Genomic DNA, 17,960 nt, shown 5'->3' with positions numbered 1-17,960 from the left:
ATTTTCAATTACATATTATTTACTTTTTTATATTTGAGAGAAATACTTAGCAAATCACAAATGACATGGCGTTACTGACTGATACAGCTTATGATGATTACATGTGTATTGCGCTCTTTTTTGTGTTAACCTTTCTCTTACTTTGTGATAATAGATATGTAGAATTTGTTCTTTTATTAATTAAAAGTAAAATTCTTGTTTAAAACATATATATACAACCTTGCCGTATGTAAGTAAATTATTGAAAAATTGTATAGGTCTACTAGTTCTTTCTAGTACTAGTTCTGTATTACTAGTTCTTTCAAAAATTGGGGAAAAAATATGACGAATTGCTGTAGAGCTACATTGAAATTGACTAGAAGAAGCCTCGGCTGTCCCTGCCACCTAGCAGCCAATTTTTTGTTTTTGTCGTACGCTATAAATCGTTTCGACAGGCAGTATAAGGAACGAGAGAAGGGAGTGACTCCAGCGGGCGGTGGTGATATCTAAAATAAACGACCATTCAAGTGTAAACTATTCGACATATAATAATAATAATAATAATAATAATAATAATAATAATAATAATAATAATAATAATAATGTATAATATATAATGATACGTTGTTGAGCAGCAATTTTATTATTCCTGTCTTAAAAAGATAATACATGCAATTTATATTTTTTGCTGATATTGTAGTCAGGGAAGCATGCAATGGAGTGGGTCCTACAGTTGTGGATTGTCTAAATCTCGACTTTTCTGTAAATTTAGTGCAATTTTAGTAATGACTTTACATATTAATATAATTTATCCTCATTTTGAATTTGGACTCCTTGAAAAGCTTGACTCCCCTGAAATAAATTCCTACATATGTGCCTGGTTATAGTTAATATCATGATCCTCGCTACTGTTGACATTAAAAACGTCTAAAAAAATACATTATACTTGCGAAGAAGTTTTTTTAAAAAAAACTGTTATAAATGAAGAATATTTTTTAAAAAATCATCTTCTTATCATTTTATGACTTGTATGTCGTACTTGATATCAAGTGTACTTGCCTGAGTGGCGTGTATCCTTGTCTCAACATCTCTGGTGTCACATCTACAGCTTGCTTCCCAGGAAATGGCAAAGTAAGGTCCAAAATATTTTTCCAGCTTTGGGCCCACATGTTCCCTGCAATTTAAAAATAATAATAATAAAAAAAGGAATTATTATTGCATCATCACCATCATAATTAAAACTATTCTGTCAGAAAAATGAAAGATCCTTTGCCGAACTCATGTTTCTTCGCTCAATGCATTATAGTTTCCTCCCGTCTTTTTGTTTTCAATATTTCCACTAATCGTCATTTTCTTCTCTCTCCTCTTTTAGCTTCTCAAACTTCATTTTCACATTTATAATAAACATTTTTTTCGGAATAACATCCTAATCAGGTTTTTCCCCTTCGCCCTTTCCGTTCCGAGTGGGATGCTTACTTGCCTCGGATACAAGTCTGAGTAGTGGTTCCAATAGCTTCGGTGCTCAACGAGACGTGACACTTTAATCAATCTGTATACTATGCGCTCAAATTCTGCTTTCATATAATTCTTCAAAAATATTCTATCCACTATTTGAAATTTTGCTTTCAAGCATTTACTAATCATAATTTCTCCCAAACCATTACAATCGCCTTTCTAACTACCTAACTAGAACGTCCTGTATCCTTCACTTCGCAATTCTCCACTACTTTCCAAACTAACTTCACAAATTCCTACCAAATCCAAATAATTTTGTTTCATCTTTTACAGATTACCTACTTTTTCTTCCGTAAATCCTAATTATTTTGCTCTTACTAATCTTTTCCTCTCCAGTTTCTTTCTCACATTATTATTCTCTTCGTCAATAATCATTTCCACGACTTCTTCTCTAGTAAGTTCAAATTGTTACAGATGGGTGACGAATCTCCTAATGTTTGTGTCCTGCGAGAGACCGTGACACATATTTTCTTCTCTTTTCTTTCCGGCAAACTAGGAAAGAATACTGTAACACTTTGACTTCTTTTCACATCGACTATGCCTTTTAGACTAAAGAAAAATGATATGAGCAAGCGAATGACGATGAAGAGTTAATACAATCAGAAAATGAGAAGAAAGAAAACTCAGAGAAACATGACGTTAAATCAATGGACATTAGACTTTTGTTATTTAATTTAATTTTAGATTTAAAATACGAAATATGTTTTTTTTTTTTTTTTTTTCTCAAAGGTGGAAACATGAACTGAGTGCTATCAGAATAAAATTATTACGTTCAAAGAAACGCAAATTGCTTATTTTACATCACCCCATTTGAAGATCTATTTACATTTTATTAAAACATTACTCATTATTATTATTACTAGCAAACCCGCACGTCCTGCCAATCTTTGGTTCAAGAGTTTTAAAGTTCTATTTTTAAACTCTTCCTCCCAGGCTCGAACCTCATGTATGTTGAAAATTTGATCGAGATCGGTCAGGTAGTTCAAGAGTTATTAACATTTATTTATTTTTTATATATATATATCTTCCCTTCCCTCCTCGTACCCTAAGTTCTACCGTCAAAGGAATATGATAAAAACCAACCCCAGGACCGAACCTCATCTATGTTGATAATTTGATTAGATTCGTTTCCGTGGTTTAAGCGTGATGAGTTGACAAAGACAGTCACTTTTTTTTACATATATGTCCCCCTTCCCCTCCCCTACATTGTGCCATCAAAGTAAAATGACTAAACATCCCAGGTCCGAACTTTATCTATGTTGAAAATTTGATTGAGATCGATCGGGTGGTTCAAGAGTTATTAACTCACGAACATGGTCACTTTTATTTTTATATTTATTGATTTTTGTATATCTCCCCCTCCACCCCATGCCCTACGTTGTTCCGACAAAGTGAAATGGTAAAATCCATCCCAGGTATGAACGTCATCTTTGTTGAAAATGTGATCGAGATTGGTGGTTTGTTTCAAGAGTTATTAAGTTTTATTTTATTTTATCTTATTTTTATGATTTCCCCTTCCTCCTCCTCCCTTAAGTTCTACCGTCAAAGTGAATAGCTAAAAACACTCCTAGGCCAGAACTGGATCTACGCCAAAAATTTGATCGAGATCGGACGGGCGGTTCAAGAGTAAGAGCCACTTTCAATTTGGATCTGAAGTTTTTTGTTCACAGACACCGCTATTAATATGTAGATTTGCAATACTGGTACTGTAAAAAATCAGAAATTAATACGTATTTTGATGAAATCACCAATCTGGAAAACAACCGCTTTGTATAATAGAATATGTGTAAATAACAATGAATTGGACCAGTGGCGGCGGTTGGACGTTAAAAGTGGGGAGGCAAGACATGATCTGAATACAGTATTTGTATGTCAATGTTACTTTTCCTGGTTGCTTGTAAAACTTTGTTAAACTAAAGGCTGTATAACTATTAGGAGGCTGTTATATAGACTAAAGGCTGTATAACTGTATAACTATCTTTTTCAGTTAAAATACCGTATATCTTGTTTCATATTTTGTTACGTAAATTGACAAGAGCAACACAAGATACTAACTCTTTGTACTCTTATACAACGAAGGTGTAAGAAGAGATCTGATTCCTTGCTCATGAAATCAAAGAATCATAAAATCATGCATCTTAAGATTCTGTCTGGAAAAATGTGTGATCAGATTAGGGACCTATTTAATAACAAATTTGCAAAACAAATAAATAGAAAGGATAATATTAATCAAATAATCATAGTAATGGATAATAAGGCTTGTTCTGCAAAAGTTATATTGAAACTGGAAATTAATGAACAACTTATATTTTTAATTCCACGCATGTTATTATATGTGTTATTACTCTTAGAAAGACAGTGAATACTACAAGCATATGCTACGACATTCAAAGAAATACTTTTGCAGCTTGCCGAAACATGTTCGTTGCCATTAGATACAGTTTTCATTTTCTTGGAATATATCAAAACTCAACAATACTTACGAGGAAGGTCCATAAACCGTGAGAGTTGAGTTTTGATGAAAATTTGTGACAAGATTCAGTTCGAGTTGCTAAGTATCGTAGTAATAGTCACTTGATGCGCAAATGCTTTGTTGAGCTGCTACACCGACGCCATCTTGAAATCCTGTAGGCAATGTCCAAGAATACCCTTTTAGCACAAAAATGAAAAAGCTTTTGATATATCTGACTTCAGTATTGTAAACCAAGGTGGATCATCTATATGCGAGAGTACTTCCAGTGCATGACCGCCATCTTGAAAGGCGCCATATTGAATCGCCGTCAATGATAAATGGCAAGGGGGTCATGTGGGGTATCAAATGGAACTGGAATTTACTCCTGAATTCATTTCCGTAACCAAAGTTTAGATATCTGTTTTCACTTCAGAGTTAAGAGCCCTCTTACCCACAGGAACATATAAAAACTGTGCGAGTTAAACTTGTGTCATGAAACACGGTCGTGCGAGCACTTGCATGATTTTAACTAATGCAGTAGTTAATGCAGTACAATAGCAACTATACCAATCAGATCTTGAGACTAGTAAGAGAAATTGTTAATTAAATTGAAATTTCTGTAGTGAAAAATGGAATATCAGCATGCTACAAGCTATACCTTTTTCAAAGTGCGATGGAATATACTGATGGTCGATGAAACACATGTCTAATAGTACTGAAAAGCAGAGAATACCAAAGGGATTGTTCGGATATATATTAGAAAAATTATATAAACAGGTACATATTAGTTGAACGACCAAAATGGTTCGGATTCCACTATAATCAGTAGGTCCACGTCTCCTTTAGCGTAGCAGGCGTGTGGGACGTTGAATTGTATCAAACCAAAAATCTCTTTTAGGCAATTTTACGTGGTCCATTATAGTGTGTTAAGTTTTATTCTCCAATCTAGAAACCTTACGCAAAGACCATCATTGTTGCAGAATATTGCGTTCCTTTCCAATACTCATATTTGACGACCTATAATTTACCGTGTATATTACGAAGTTAAAATACTTTAATGTATTTATTGACAGTTTCTCTAAATACAATCGATTTATTGCTGCCACATTGAACAATGAAGGAGATTTAAATTATCAGTTCACAGCCAATTCTTAGAAGATACACCTGGAAACTTAGAATTCACTTTTCTTGTGTCTGTTCTGCTATTAGTGATAAGAGAATGCATGCACAACTGCTAAGAATATGTGGCAGTAAAGATTATTACAAGATTCAATTCCAAGTTGCAATCCATAAAACAAGCCTCTTTCTTCCTTTTTCCTTCAATATAAAATAATTAAATGTCTGCATCTTTCTACCTTTAACGATAAAACACTTGCTTATAATAAGAGCAAGACTAGTTTTCATATCAAAATTGTGATAAATAACTGATTGTAGCAGGTGTTCACTTGTTCGGTGTACAAGTTATATGGCAGAATTTTCATAAATAAAATGCATTCTGTTGTGTTTCATCAATTTTGTGCGCCAGTCCTAAAGGACATGCTTGCATATACATGGCAGAAATGTGAGTACGTAACAGGAGCAATAGTTGGTTCATTTACAAATGTTCTGAAGACTAGTAGAAAATAGTGTCTGTGGTCATGAAGATTGTAACGAAAGTGCACTTGTTAAGTGTTTGCACTGCTCCATGATGCTGTGTGCTAATCACTACGTTTTGGATCTCCATCATCACAATTGAAGAGCAAAAGGTTAGTAGGTTAATATTTGCTTATGTGCAATAGTTTATATTATTTTTCTAATATTTTTTCTATTAATTTTCTAATAACTTCAAGACAGATTCTTTAAAACCATATGTGCCGTTCCACCGAAATTTTATTACAGCATTTAAATGCTATGCATAATCGCAACACACACAGACTCATATATATAGCGATTTTGAAATAGGTATAATTTGTTTCAGTGCTGCTATTCCATTTTTCACTACAGGCATTTCAATTTAATTAACGATATCTCTTACTAGTCTCAAGATCTGATTGGTATAGTTGCTATTGTACTGCGTTAACTACTGCATTAGTTAAAATCATGCAAGTGTTTGCACGACCGCATTTCATAATACAAATTTTACTTGCTCAGTTTTTGTATGTCCCTGTGGGTAAGAGAGCTCTTAACTCTGAAGTGAAAACAGATATCTAAACTTTGGTTACGGAAATGAATTCAGGAGTAAATTCCAGTTCCATTTGATACCCCACATGACCCCCTTGCCATTTATCATATTTGACGGCGATTCAATATCGCGCCTTTCAAGATGGCGGTCATGCACTGGAAGTACTCTCGCATATAGATGATCTACCTTGGTTTACAATACTGAAGTCAGATATATCAAAAGTTTTTTCATTTTTGTGCTAAAAGGGTATTCTTGGACATTGCCTACAGGATTTCAAGATGGCGTCGGTGTAGCAGCTCAACGAAGCATTTGCGCATCGAGTGACTATTACTACGATACTTAGCAACTCGAACTGAATCTTGTCACTAATTTTCATCAAAATTCAACTCTCACGGTTTATGGACCTTCCTCGTTAGTCACTCCACATTCCAGTTATACAAAATAATCCTAAAACCTAGAATTATGTTGAATTTACTAAATTTAATTGTATTACAAAACTGTATATGTACACCCCTAAACTCGTATATTACACTGCAAAATTATATATTCCTTACTGAGCTCCTTCGTGGCTAAGCGGTTAACGTACGCACCTTTGACGTGGGAGACCTGGGTTCAATTCCCGGAGGGAGCTCACGTGGTTCGGACTCTACGTTAATCATTAAGTTCACGTCTCATATAGCTTCGCTGCTGAACAGGATGTTAAACTGAAAAAATCAAATCAAAATATTCCTTACTATAAGAAAGAAGAAAAGAACTGTCAATTTTTCAAGAAAAGAACTGTTTTAGGAACTGTCAATTTTTGTGCAATTAAAGAATAACTTGTGAAGGACTTCTTTTCTTGCGAAATGATATCTCAATTAGATCCAGAGCGGCTTACTAACATATCGAGCCCTTGTAAGATGAAATGAAAGTACGCTCGAATTGTCTCGCTCCAACAGCTTAATTTTTGGGCCATCTTTAGTGGCATTTTAAAAACGCAATTTCTGTAGCTTTCTTAACTTCACGGAAAGATAACCAATACGTACTCATGGAATGGCAAATATTTTATGCCACCATTTGTATTCTATAAACCAATAATACATACAAAACTTTATATTTCCAAATGAAACTATATACATTAATGGGTCATTTCAAAAAGTGGAGGGGCAACTGCCCCCCCTAATCGCCGCCCGTGAATTGGACATATGTGATATGTCGCCTAAGAAATTTAGAAATGCCGTTATGAAATATAATTAATTCTCAACACTGTAATTGGGCTATAGCCTGTTGTATTAACAATAAATAAATAAGTAATGTCTAAATTAATTACTATATAAATTACACAATAACTATATTTCTTTCTTGTCAACTAGTTCTCTCGTAATGAAAACGACAGTTTTAGTGAACGGTATTAGTTAATCTACTGTCATATCATTTCATTCAAGAAAAGTAGGAATTATAATTTTATTCACTTGTTTAGTTCTATTTTTATTTTTGGAAATTTCTTAAATTGGACATTAATCAAATAACTGTTATTAAAATTATTATTAGAACGTTATTCTTAATTTGAGAACAAGATATATATAAACAAGTTGAAAGTTAGAAAATGGTGATCTTTAGAATATAGCGTTTTGAGTCATTTTGAAAAGGAAATTCTTAGATATGAGAAGTCACATTGTGCATATCACTATGTGGATGGTTAATTATCATTTATCAATAATTGATTGATTGTGGCTTTATAGGGACATCAGCATCGAGGGTATATTTCCTCGTCACGATAAGCCTAATGACCAACGCATGCTGCACATAAAATGGTCTTAGAGAGGTTAACTATTCCAATCACATGAATATATATATTTGAAAATATAGTCACTAAAAACCGAATTATCTTCCAAAGCTTGACTAAGATTTTTAAGCAGTCCTAAATCCTCTGCAGCTCCAGTTTAACCTCTGCCAATGCGGTGTTTTTGGCTGTTGTTTCTGAACGCTCTTTTCTTCAAATCACGATATAATATGTTCAGGCATTCAGCAGACCATGACGACAAAGCCTTTTTTGCTGTAGGTCTGAATATTGTAGACATTCTACAAGAATGTGCCGAATACTCAGTGAGAGGATACAGTCTTCACAATAGGATGGTTAGGGTCACACACTTAATGTGAATATGGAGGTGAGTATGTTCGATACGCAAGCAAGTCAATATCACTTCATCTCGTCGACTACTATGTGATAATATCTGGCATTTGTCCAAAATACGTACGTATTACGAATGTTTCCATTGACCTGGTGCCAATCTACTTGCCAGTGAGAACGTATGTATTGGGGAAATAGCTTCTGCGACCGGAGTGCAGGAGAGAATGTTCCAGTTTAACCTCTGCAAATGCGACGTTTTTGAGTGTTGTTTCTGAACGCTCCTTTTCCCAAATGCCAATATGTTCAGGCATTTAGCAGACCACTAGCGCAAATCCTGGGGGATGGGGGACATGTCCCCTCCAATCTTGGAACTGGGAGACTGCCCCCCCCAATAATCCGATTTGAAATGTGTTTTTTGGGGAGAAATGTGATAATTTGCGTCCGATTTCCACAAAGGAATTTATTTCCCCCCAGAATAAGCCTCAAATCTGCCCGCCTCCCAATGTTGAAGACAACTCTGCTCCCCTGATCCTCCAGAGAGAGAGAGAGAGAGAGAGAGATGGGAACGGTCTTACTCGTCCTCCCCAATGTTGAAGACAGATTTGCGCTGCTGCAGCAGACCATGACGACAAAGCCTTTTTGATGTAGTTCGTAACATCTCACTAGAATGTCCTGTACTAGGGTGTTTTTACTAAAGCATTCTGCATTATAATAAGGCTTTGCGAATAAGTACAGATAAACACAAGTTGCAGCGAAAAATGAAGTGAATGATCGAGGGTAGGCGAGAGTAAGCGTAACTAATTTAATAATGAGTACTTCACACATGCGATGCAGACTAAGTTACCAAGCTATACCCAACAGAATTATCAGTTTCCGAACCGTCCTTACACAACACACTAAAATCAGGGTACTACGAGTTCTTGCTGGAATTCCTGGGTATTTGGTTGCTGTTCGGTGTGTGATGACAACCGAAGTTCGAGCCCTGTGAAGTTAATAGCTATGATGGAAAAGCACAAACATATAACAAACAGAAAGATGGCCATACAAATTTGTCTCCGTTGAGACCTCGAAAGCACGAAGTACCATGAGCATGTAGCCCGAGCCTGTGTTTCATTTTAGTCGTAAATCTGGTCACCAGTCATTTGAAAGCTACAGGAGTAGTCACAAATACAACGCACATAGGTTGTATTATTTCTGAAAATTTATCATTTATCATATACGGATGAACGATATTTAATGTTTTGGGCTTATTCTTTAAACTGTAAGCATAACATACGTATTTATAGACAATAAATTAATTATGCAATATTCCTTATTGTCAACTGACTAACGCACATGCTTTCTGCCGGTGTAATTCTGGGTTCAACTCTTTGCTAAGGTGCTTGCCTCGAATACAAACCCAAGTAATGTTTCAAGGTTCTATTTCACATGGTGGTGGTGTTGAAAAGGAGAATAGAAGAGAAGAAGAGAATACATTTTTAAAAATTTGGGGACAAAAGTACGAAGTTCTGTGACCTGTAGTATAGTGGATTTTGAGATATAGGCTATTATTAAGCTATCTCATTAGCTTTCAACTGCACTAATTTTGGAATTCTACCTCGAAGCAATGGATGCAAATGCAGTTAAGTCAATATGGCGCACGCAAAGGAAGAGAAAGTGATTTTTTTTGTTGAACTGTAGATATAAAGTCACGAGCTTGGTATATAGGGATATTTGATACACAGAATACAAATGCTGTGTTCATTCAAACGAATTTATAAAATTCAAGCCCAAAAGATGGGAAAAGAGGGAGATTTAAATATTATTACAAATTTCTTCTGAAGTGTTTTACATAACGTCATAAAATTTGGTATGAGAACTCACACTACGTGGCTGAGTTATCATACAAGAATACGAAATCTAATTTATTAATACTAATTATGGAAATTTTACTCTTAAGTTGTAGAAAACGCAGAAGATAAACGGGAGCCTTTCTTTCGTAATGTTGGAAAAGAGTAAAGTTTGGAATTTGAAGTTTTTTTTATTCACAAAATGTATAATTTTCGTTTTAAATCATGGTCTACAATTTTCTTTTAAGGTTAGTTTAAAGGGACAAATTTTGCCGATAGATGTCACTACAGTCTTCCTATCTCTCTCATGTATTTTTTACCTTTCACAAAAATTCACGATTTCTCTTACAAATTTCAAGCTAGAAGTTTCAAATTTTTAGAGAAGGAATTTCATAACCTATTGAAGACAACAAACCGTGCCGATTTTTTTATTTAGAATTTTCGTCATTGTTGAAATAGTTTGTTTGTTGAAAGGGATATCCAAACCTTTAACAATATAACTATTTCAACAATGAAGAAAATTCTAAATAAGAAATCGGCACGGATTGTTGCCTTCGATAGGTTATGAAGTTCCTTCTCTAAAAATTTGAAACTTCTAGCTTGAAATTTGTAAGAGGAATGATGAATTTTCGTGAAAGGTAAAAAATACATGAGAGAGATACGAAGACTGTAGTGACATCTATTGGCAAAACTTGTCCCTTTACACAACCTTAAGTCTCATGGAAATTAAACTGCGTACCTCAAGGCTTGTAGACATCGCATACGTTGATCACGACAAATGAAGGCACAAAATCTTCTAATGAATAGGTATGGAATAAAAGTTGTATTACCTTAGGAGATTGTACGTTTCGCAATTGTATAATAAAACACATAGATAGTATTCTTTAATATTAAGAAGGTTGGATTATCGCTGAACTTGCGATTATAAACTGCGAAGATTAGTGACTTAATCCGATTGTAAATTGCGATTGGGAGGCCGCGGTGGCTCATTAGCAGAGCGTTCACCTCTGGTGCGTGGGGTCCCTGGTTTGATCCCAGCTCGCGCCAAGCAGACTGTGGTGGACCAACACCGTGTGCGTCGATTTTTTCGGAGTTCTCAAGTTTCCCCCTACCTTCTTCATTCCACCATTTCATTCTTTTCTATCATCATCGTCTTCTTTAGCCTACATGGCATAATCATGGGACGCAAAACTGAAAGATTTCATTTCATTTTCTAAGTTGCTATTATAAACTGCAAAGATTAGTGATTTAATAATCGGATTCTAAGTCAATAAAAAGAAATGATTTAATTAGAAGATAAAGTACAATGACAGAATCAATTGTATTCTACAGACGATGCAGGGGCGGATCCAGGACCGACTTCTGCGGGGGCGGTGGGTTGCCATATTGCTACTTTTAAGGGCTCCAAACTTTGGGATGGGTTTTATTTATATACATAAAATAAGAACGTTTCCTCTTCTGGGGGGCAATCCCCCCTGGATCCGCCCCTGAGACAATGTTTGTTCTTGTACTGTATGGGTAAACAAAAAAAATGGACCACTTGTTTGCCAGGTGGCTTAACTTCAAAATTGGAATTTTCCACAAGTGAAATTTGAACTTCAATGTCAATACGAATAATTCATGTATCTGTTATGTTGGCTACAAAAACCATAACTTTGGATAATTTAGTTTTGTAACTTACTGTTTACAAAAATCTTTTAGAAACGGTACCCATCCATAGAAATTAGTCGATTCTTTAATTGCTTAAAGTTAGGCCACTTTTCATCCAAGCTATCCATGTATTTCACATATTGCAACAATATTAGCAAGTTTTTGGTCCATATTATGATATATATTTTACTATTCGTAACATCAATAGTTAGGGAGATGGAAGAAGATAAAAATAAATAAGAGTAGAATTCGTAATTTCATTCTATGGACAATGATAATACCAATTTCTCAAAATATGGTGTATCATAATTATGTTGTGTTATGTAATTATGTTATATATATATATATATATATATATATATATATATATATATATATATATATATATATATATATATATATATATATATATATATATATATATGTTATGTAACTAGTTAAATGAAAAAAAAGTATCTTGAAAATTGCATGCTAATCTAAGTTTTGGGAGATAGTAGTCCTTGGTGAATATAATTTCACACACGAGGAAATTCATTTGTTTATATAAACATAAGAATATTTTCAGATTCTCTTAATTTCTACGGTGCCTTTAGAGTAATCCTCATGACCATGAAAAATCTCATAAAAACTGCGATTACGCGCAGCAGCTGGATCTAATTGAAATAACTGTCAGACATGGCGGAAATAAATGAATTATAGTAATGCTCTTCAACAGCATGTTCTTGAAAGTTGACAAGATAGGTTCATGGCCATTACCAAATACAAGAGAACTATATGATTAAATTTACGTGTTTAGGAATTGATCCACTGAATAACTAGTAAGTTAGCATCTATTTAGTAGCATACATAGAAGTTGATGTCACCATTGCAACAATTCATGTATGGTGTTGCATCCATGAAACTCCTACGTTATAAGTATGATCAAAATTAAATTCTTGGATCTTCTTTATCCCTTCAGATTGATCACATTTGTTCTTATGGTAAATTAAACTTAACGTTATCGAATGATTGAAAATTCAATGTTCTTTGGCTTATTAAATATCTAATATTGTTTTATTCTACAACGGAAAAACTATAAATAAGTACGAGTTGAATGAAGATGGGCTAGCGTCACTGCCTCATTACTATACTGGCGTATACAGAATTTCATAAAGGAGGGTTCAAGCTTCCAAATTCATGTCGTTTTAGAATGTCAATATACCTATCTCAATATGATATGTATTTCTTTATGATATCTTGTTGAAGTGGGAGGGGCATCAGAAATTCTCTCTTTGCGTATGCCACTGACATTAGTTGTCATTCAGACTGCTTCTTAAAGAAGTCTGCATTGATCTTTCTTTTAAAAACTATAAATGTAAGTTTAAATTAATAACTCTTAAGTTTAGCTGTTTAAGACCTTGTGATGTATTTTTGCAATCTGGTATCACAAAATTGAACCTGCTGTTTTGTGCAAATTGTGGTAGTTTATGCTCTAAAATTAGCTCTGATCCATTGAATGGTGTGAAAACCACACAACATATAAGCAAATGGTTATAGGAAAAACACATTTTCAGTATATAATGAATGAAATTTGCAGAGATCTTGAATTAGATGATTTCTTTCATCTTTATCAGATGACAGGAGGATGTTTCGAGATGTTCTATTGCAACACAGATTTTTAGGAAATAAGAGTTATCCTATCTTTGTCTCAAGATAGATTCGGATAAAGTTTCGCAAGAAAGAAAAGTAATTAAGTGTTTTGTTGAAAGATGACGTAGTTTGTGCTTAAGAGAATACAGACAGCATATACAGTAAGATGGTAAAACAATACATTGATCTAGTATATAGTTTACCCCTATACCACAGTAAATGACCCACTGGCTTGCATCTGGAGGCTAAGTACAAATCCATAGATTAGGACAGAATTAACATATTAACATGAAAGTACACACTCAAAACAGACATATTTGAGGGACTATCAGGGCAAGATGCTGAATCTATAAACGTAACCAAGAAAGTTCTGTCGCTTTTTTACCCACCACCTTCGAACATCAAAAATAGTCCCCATCAGCATTGACGACCGTCTGCCAACGTTCTCGAAGGCCATGGATTCCATCGCGGTAGAACTTGGTGGGCCGTGAAGTGAAAAAGGTATCAAGTGCATTTTGCATCCTCTACTAGGAAATTGAACTGGAGTCCCCTAAGGTGATTGTCCAATGAATCGAACAGGTGATAATCGGACGATGCAACGTCCGAGGAGTATGGCGGATACAATAGTGTTTTGCATCCAAGGCGTAGAATGGTGTTCCAGGTCATCCTATCCACGTGGGGTTTAGCGTTGTCCTGTAACAGAAGGACCTCTTTGCGATTCAGAGGTGCTGGTTCCAGAGTTTTGAGTTTTTCTTGAACATGGCTCAACTGCTGACAGTACACAGTTGCATTGATGCTCTGACTACCTGATAGCACTTCCCGATGCACGATGTCGCGAGCAGTCCATCAAACACACAGGAAGACCGTCTTCTGGTGCAGTGCTGGTTTCGGTTGTTTTGGAACCGGTTCATGGGATGATAACCAATGGTGCCGGCGCCGTGGTGCTTCGTACAGGACCCACTTCTCATCACATGTCAACACCCTGTGCAGAAATAGCTCCCTCCTCAGACGAGACAGCAAAGAAAAACTGATGTCTGCTCTCGTTGTCTTTTGGCCCGGATTCACTCTCATATAGATTACTAGTTTAGTCTGATTATTTTTATTATTTAAGTGCAGAAATGACTATACAAGTGTATTTAAAAAGGATGCAGTATTTTAGAAAATAGAGATATAGTACCTGACCTTACCAACCATAACTACTCATATATAAATCAAAATTGAAGTGTATGAGTGTTAATATTAAATAAATTAAACATAAACAACTAAATGCGTAATTTTACAGAAAACTTATTATACCGCACTATTAGAACTTTGTTGTTTTTTAGTCAAGACATCTGCCCCACTTTTCGGTATAAGATGCCAATGAGCTATTTCCCCGAACACCGAACCGTATGGCACATTTTGAATCTGCTGAATTATCAAGTGCTGTATGGAACATGTTTGACATAGTGAAAGGCTCGTATTGCCCAAGTGATAACACTGGTACTCATATGCTGACAAACTGGTCTCTGAGCAGAACAACGCTGTAGTATAGAAACGTACTACAGGTTTCCTTTGTTTTGCCAAGCCCCTAGTATTCCATGCCGGCGAAAGCAAAAAAGGATATACCCACATCGAAGACCGCCATTTCCAATTAAGTACCTAGTAAGTCTGGCAGTGGAATACAATTATACGTCTAATGATATGACATACCATAGATTTAGTACACTAGAATAGTGTTTCCCAATCTATGATCTGACCCCCGAGGAAATGCGAGAGATTGAAAGGGGGTTCGCGAGATAATTTATTTTAACTAAAGTTTATCTTATGTTGCTCACCTGGATTATTGAAAATTTTTAGGTAACTTTTTTTTTTCGTAAAATATGAACTATATCGTATATTTCTGAATCCAAGTCGTCCCCACATTTTCTAGCAAAGGCTTACAAAAATACATCTACAGAACATGCTGGATATATTTCCAGAAGATAATATAAAATCATACTAAGAATCAAATCACTTTTTGATCTTCCTCGCTGGAAGCTTTCACTGAATCGGTGAACATTACAAGGCTAAAGTGGTAGGCGATAAAGAAGGTAGAGCTTAATGGAAGCTCCTGATTTTGTTTAGTAAAGAAAAACTCCACATCATGTGTCTCTCGAAGAAGGTAACCTCATATTTTTGCGTAGAAAATCATAGCAAAAGACCTCATCTTGGATACAAAAATATACGCTAATACGTTGTTCGTTATTTGCTATAAATTTCAAATATACTGCGTAAAGTTTTGTTCATAGCAAGAAATAACAACTAACACAAATCTCAATGTTAGTCGCTCGATATTTGTGATATTCTTGGATGGAACGTTTAATTCCGACCCAGTGGTTTCTGTATGAAACTCCATCTTTAACTTTATTCTCCATGCAGTCTACTGGTTTTAAAAGGAAACCACCGAGTCATCTAGGGACAGAAGTTTAAATTATTTCCAGGATTTTTCGTTGGCTCTGAAACTGTATAGCCAATTGACATTCAGATTTTGATGTTTGTAGCAGCTTTGTCGCGTCATCGGAGAAATTCAACTGTTTTACACCTCTTGGAACAATTTTTTCAGGAAAAAAGGTAACATATGAATATTTTATTCTATATTATTGATACAATAAGCAAGGGAGCCCATCACGGGGGACAAGGTGGGGCGCTCGTCCCCCTCCCTTAGAGGAAATTGTGCTTCGGAAGATCGAAAACCCAATAGATATTTTAGAATAGTTACCGCAAAATTTGAGGCTAGATTTGAAATGTCGCTTATACTTGCCCCCCCTTCAAAACCATAACATAGGCGCCCTTGACTGTAAGTGTTTCTGTCGAATTATCTAACTTAAATATGTTATATTTATTTGAAAATATATGTGGTTTCAATCTGACATGTTACATTGCACATGGTTTTCCGTAGATTTTACCGTTTTCATTACAATTCATACATTTCCATCGAATATTTATTTGTATTTCTTATTTAATATTCCCAGTGACGGTAACTGTATATAGTGTAAGGGGATTTCATGTCACTTCTGACGGAGGGGAAGGGAGTTGAAGGACGGAAAAATTTTGCGCGACCTTCTTGATGTCGCTGTTGTAATGCATTTCTGATTCATAAAGAACAATGTGAGAAACCATTCTCTTTGAAGCAGTTCTGACTTGCTGTATTTCTGGGATGATTGGAACACCAAACTCAACCATCCATCACATCACCAAACTCCCCAAAAAGGAGAGCGAAAGCAACGTCTCAGTGAACATAAGCCATATATTCCAATTGAAATAAGATTCAGAAACGCTTCACATATACCAGTAAGAGAAACATCTCGCAGATGTGCATTCTGTTTCACTGCCCAGAAGCCTCATCGAATGCGAACAACGTGCAATAGACCCCTACCTGCAATATTGGACTCAGTATAACAAAAACCACCATAAGAACTGCTTTTATCAGCACCATCATAAGGAAGTGCACTGCTGCAAGATGAACCACATTTGACAACCCTGTAAATATTGCCTCAATATACACATTATTGTGATATTACAACTTTGTATTAGTATTATTAAATATTTAGCAATATGTTTAGGATAGTAAAAGTGTAATAGCAGTTATTATCCAGTGGTTTCAGGATGAAACCATGACATATAACAACACTGTAATTATTGCTTCAAAATGATATTATAGCATTCTTTCTTTTAATCATAATAAATATACATTTCATAAAAGGTATTCTTTCTCTTCATAAATTCATTTCTTGGGCCGCAAAGGATTAAAATTACAGCATAGCTATATCTATCTGATACACAGGACTTTGAGACAGCTGCGATATCTTCGTAAAGTCATTATTCTTAGCGAATGAAAGGTTTCGCTGATCACTGCTGAATAGTATAATTCATTGACATTTGATTGAGATATTCGAGGTTTATTGGGCTGAGAATATTTGTTTCAGTGGACTGGGTTCATCGTGGTAGCTGGAGTTTTATTCACAACACGTGGTGTATACATAGAAAAATCACTGTAGAACAGTCCCTATTTCCACGTCCCTTCATTGATTTACCAAAGCCTCTACTTTTTTTTTTTTTTTTTTTCATATTGCTCAACACTGTCTCAGTGTCAAATCGGTAACACCAGACCTGTGTTAATCGCAACACCAACAAATAACACGCTGAAGTGGTAGTTATGTTAGGACCATTGGTCCGGGTTAAAATTGAGTTGTTTTAACATCGCACCTACACGATCAATGTAACTCATCCGATATGCAATTGTTTTCGCTGGTCTAGTAGCTAGGATCACGAGTGCTCCCCTTTGGTGCACTGATCTCGGGTTCGATTCTCGATGGGAGAGAATGAAAAGTTTACTTTTACAATCATTCACTTTCATTAATCATCTCCTTCACCCTAAAGTGCATAACAGCGGGACGTTAAACTAAAAAAATTATTTTTCATCTGATCTTAACAAAACTTGGTATTCTGGCACACTTTAACGTGCTTAGTACGTGTATAATATATTAATGTCTATAGATCTTTGGTTCCCGAGTTATAAACAATCAAATCTGGGGCTTAGATTCAGTGAAGTTTTCAAAATGAAAAAAGTAATTGCTAATTTAAAACATAAATATATGAAACAAAATAACGTTA

General features: G+C 35.2%; 1 protein-coding gene across 2 annotated transcripts in view; it reads right to left on the bottom strand.

The window, feature by feature from the left end:
* LOC145668092 (angiotensin-converting enzyme-like) overlaps nt 1-17,960 on the bottom strand; it is a 326,884-nt gene that overhangs the window by 78,741 nt on the left and 230,183 nt on the right. For both annotated transcript variants that reach the window (XM_081735610.1, XM_081735609.1), the window contains exon 7: nt 1,039-1,153. In XM_081735610.1, the coding sequence (XP_081591736.1) occupies nt 1,039-1,153 (115 nt within the window). The remainder of the gene's footprint in view (nt 1-1,038; nt 1,154-17,960) is intronic.

Source organism: Thermobia domestica, chromosome 13 (genome assembly GCF_964235325.1).
Source record: "Thermobia domestica chromosome 13, izTheDome1.hap1.1, whole genome shotgun sequence".
In the NCBI taxonomy this organism is placed as follows: Eukaryota; Metazoa; Arthropoda; class Insecta; order Zygentoma; family Lepismatidae; genus Thermobia; species Thermobia domestica.
Note: the sequence above shows the minus strand (reverse complement) of the source record. Positions and strands in the feature narration are given on the sequence as shown.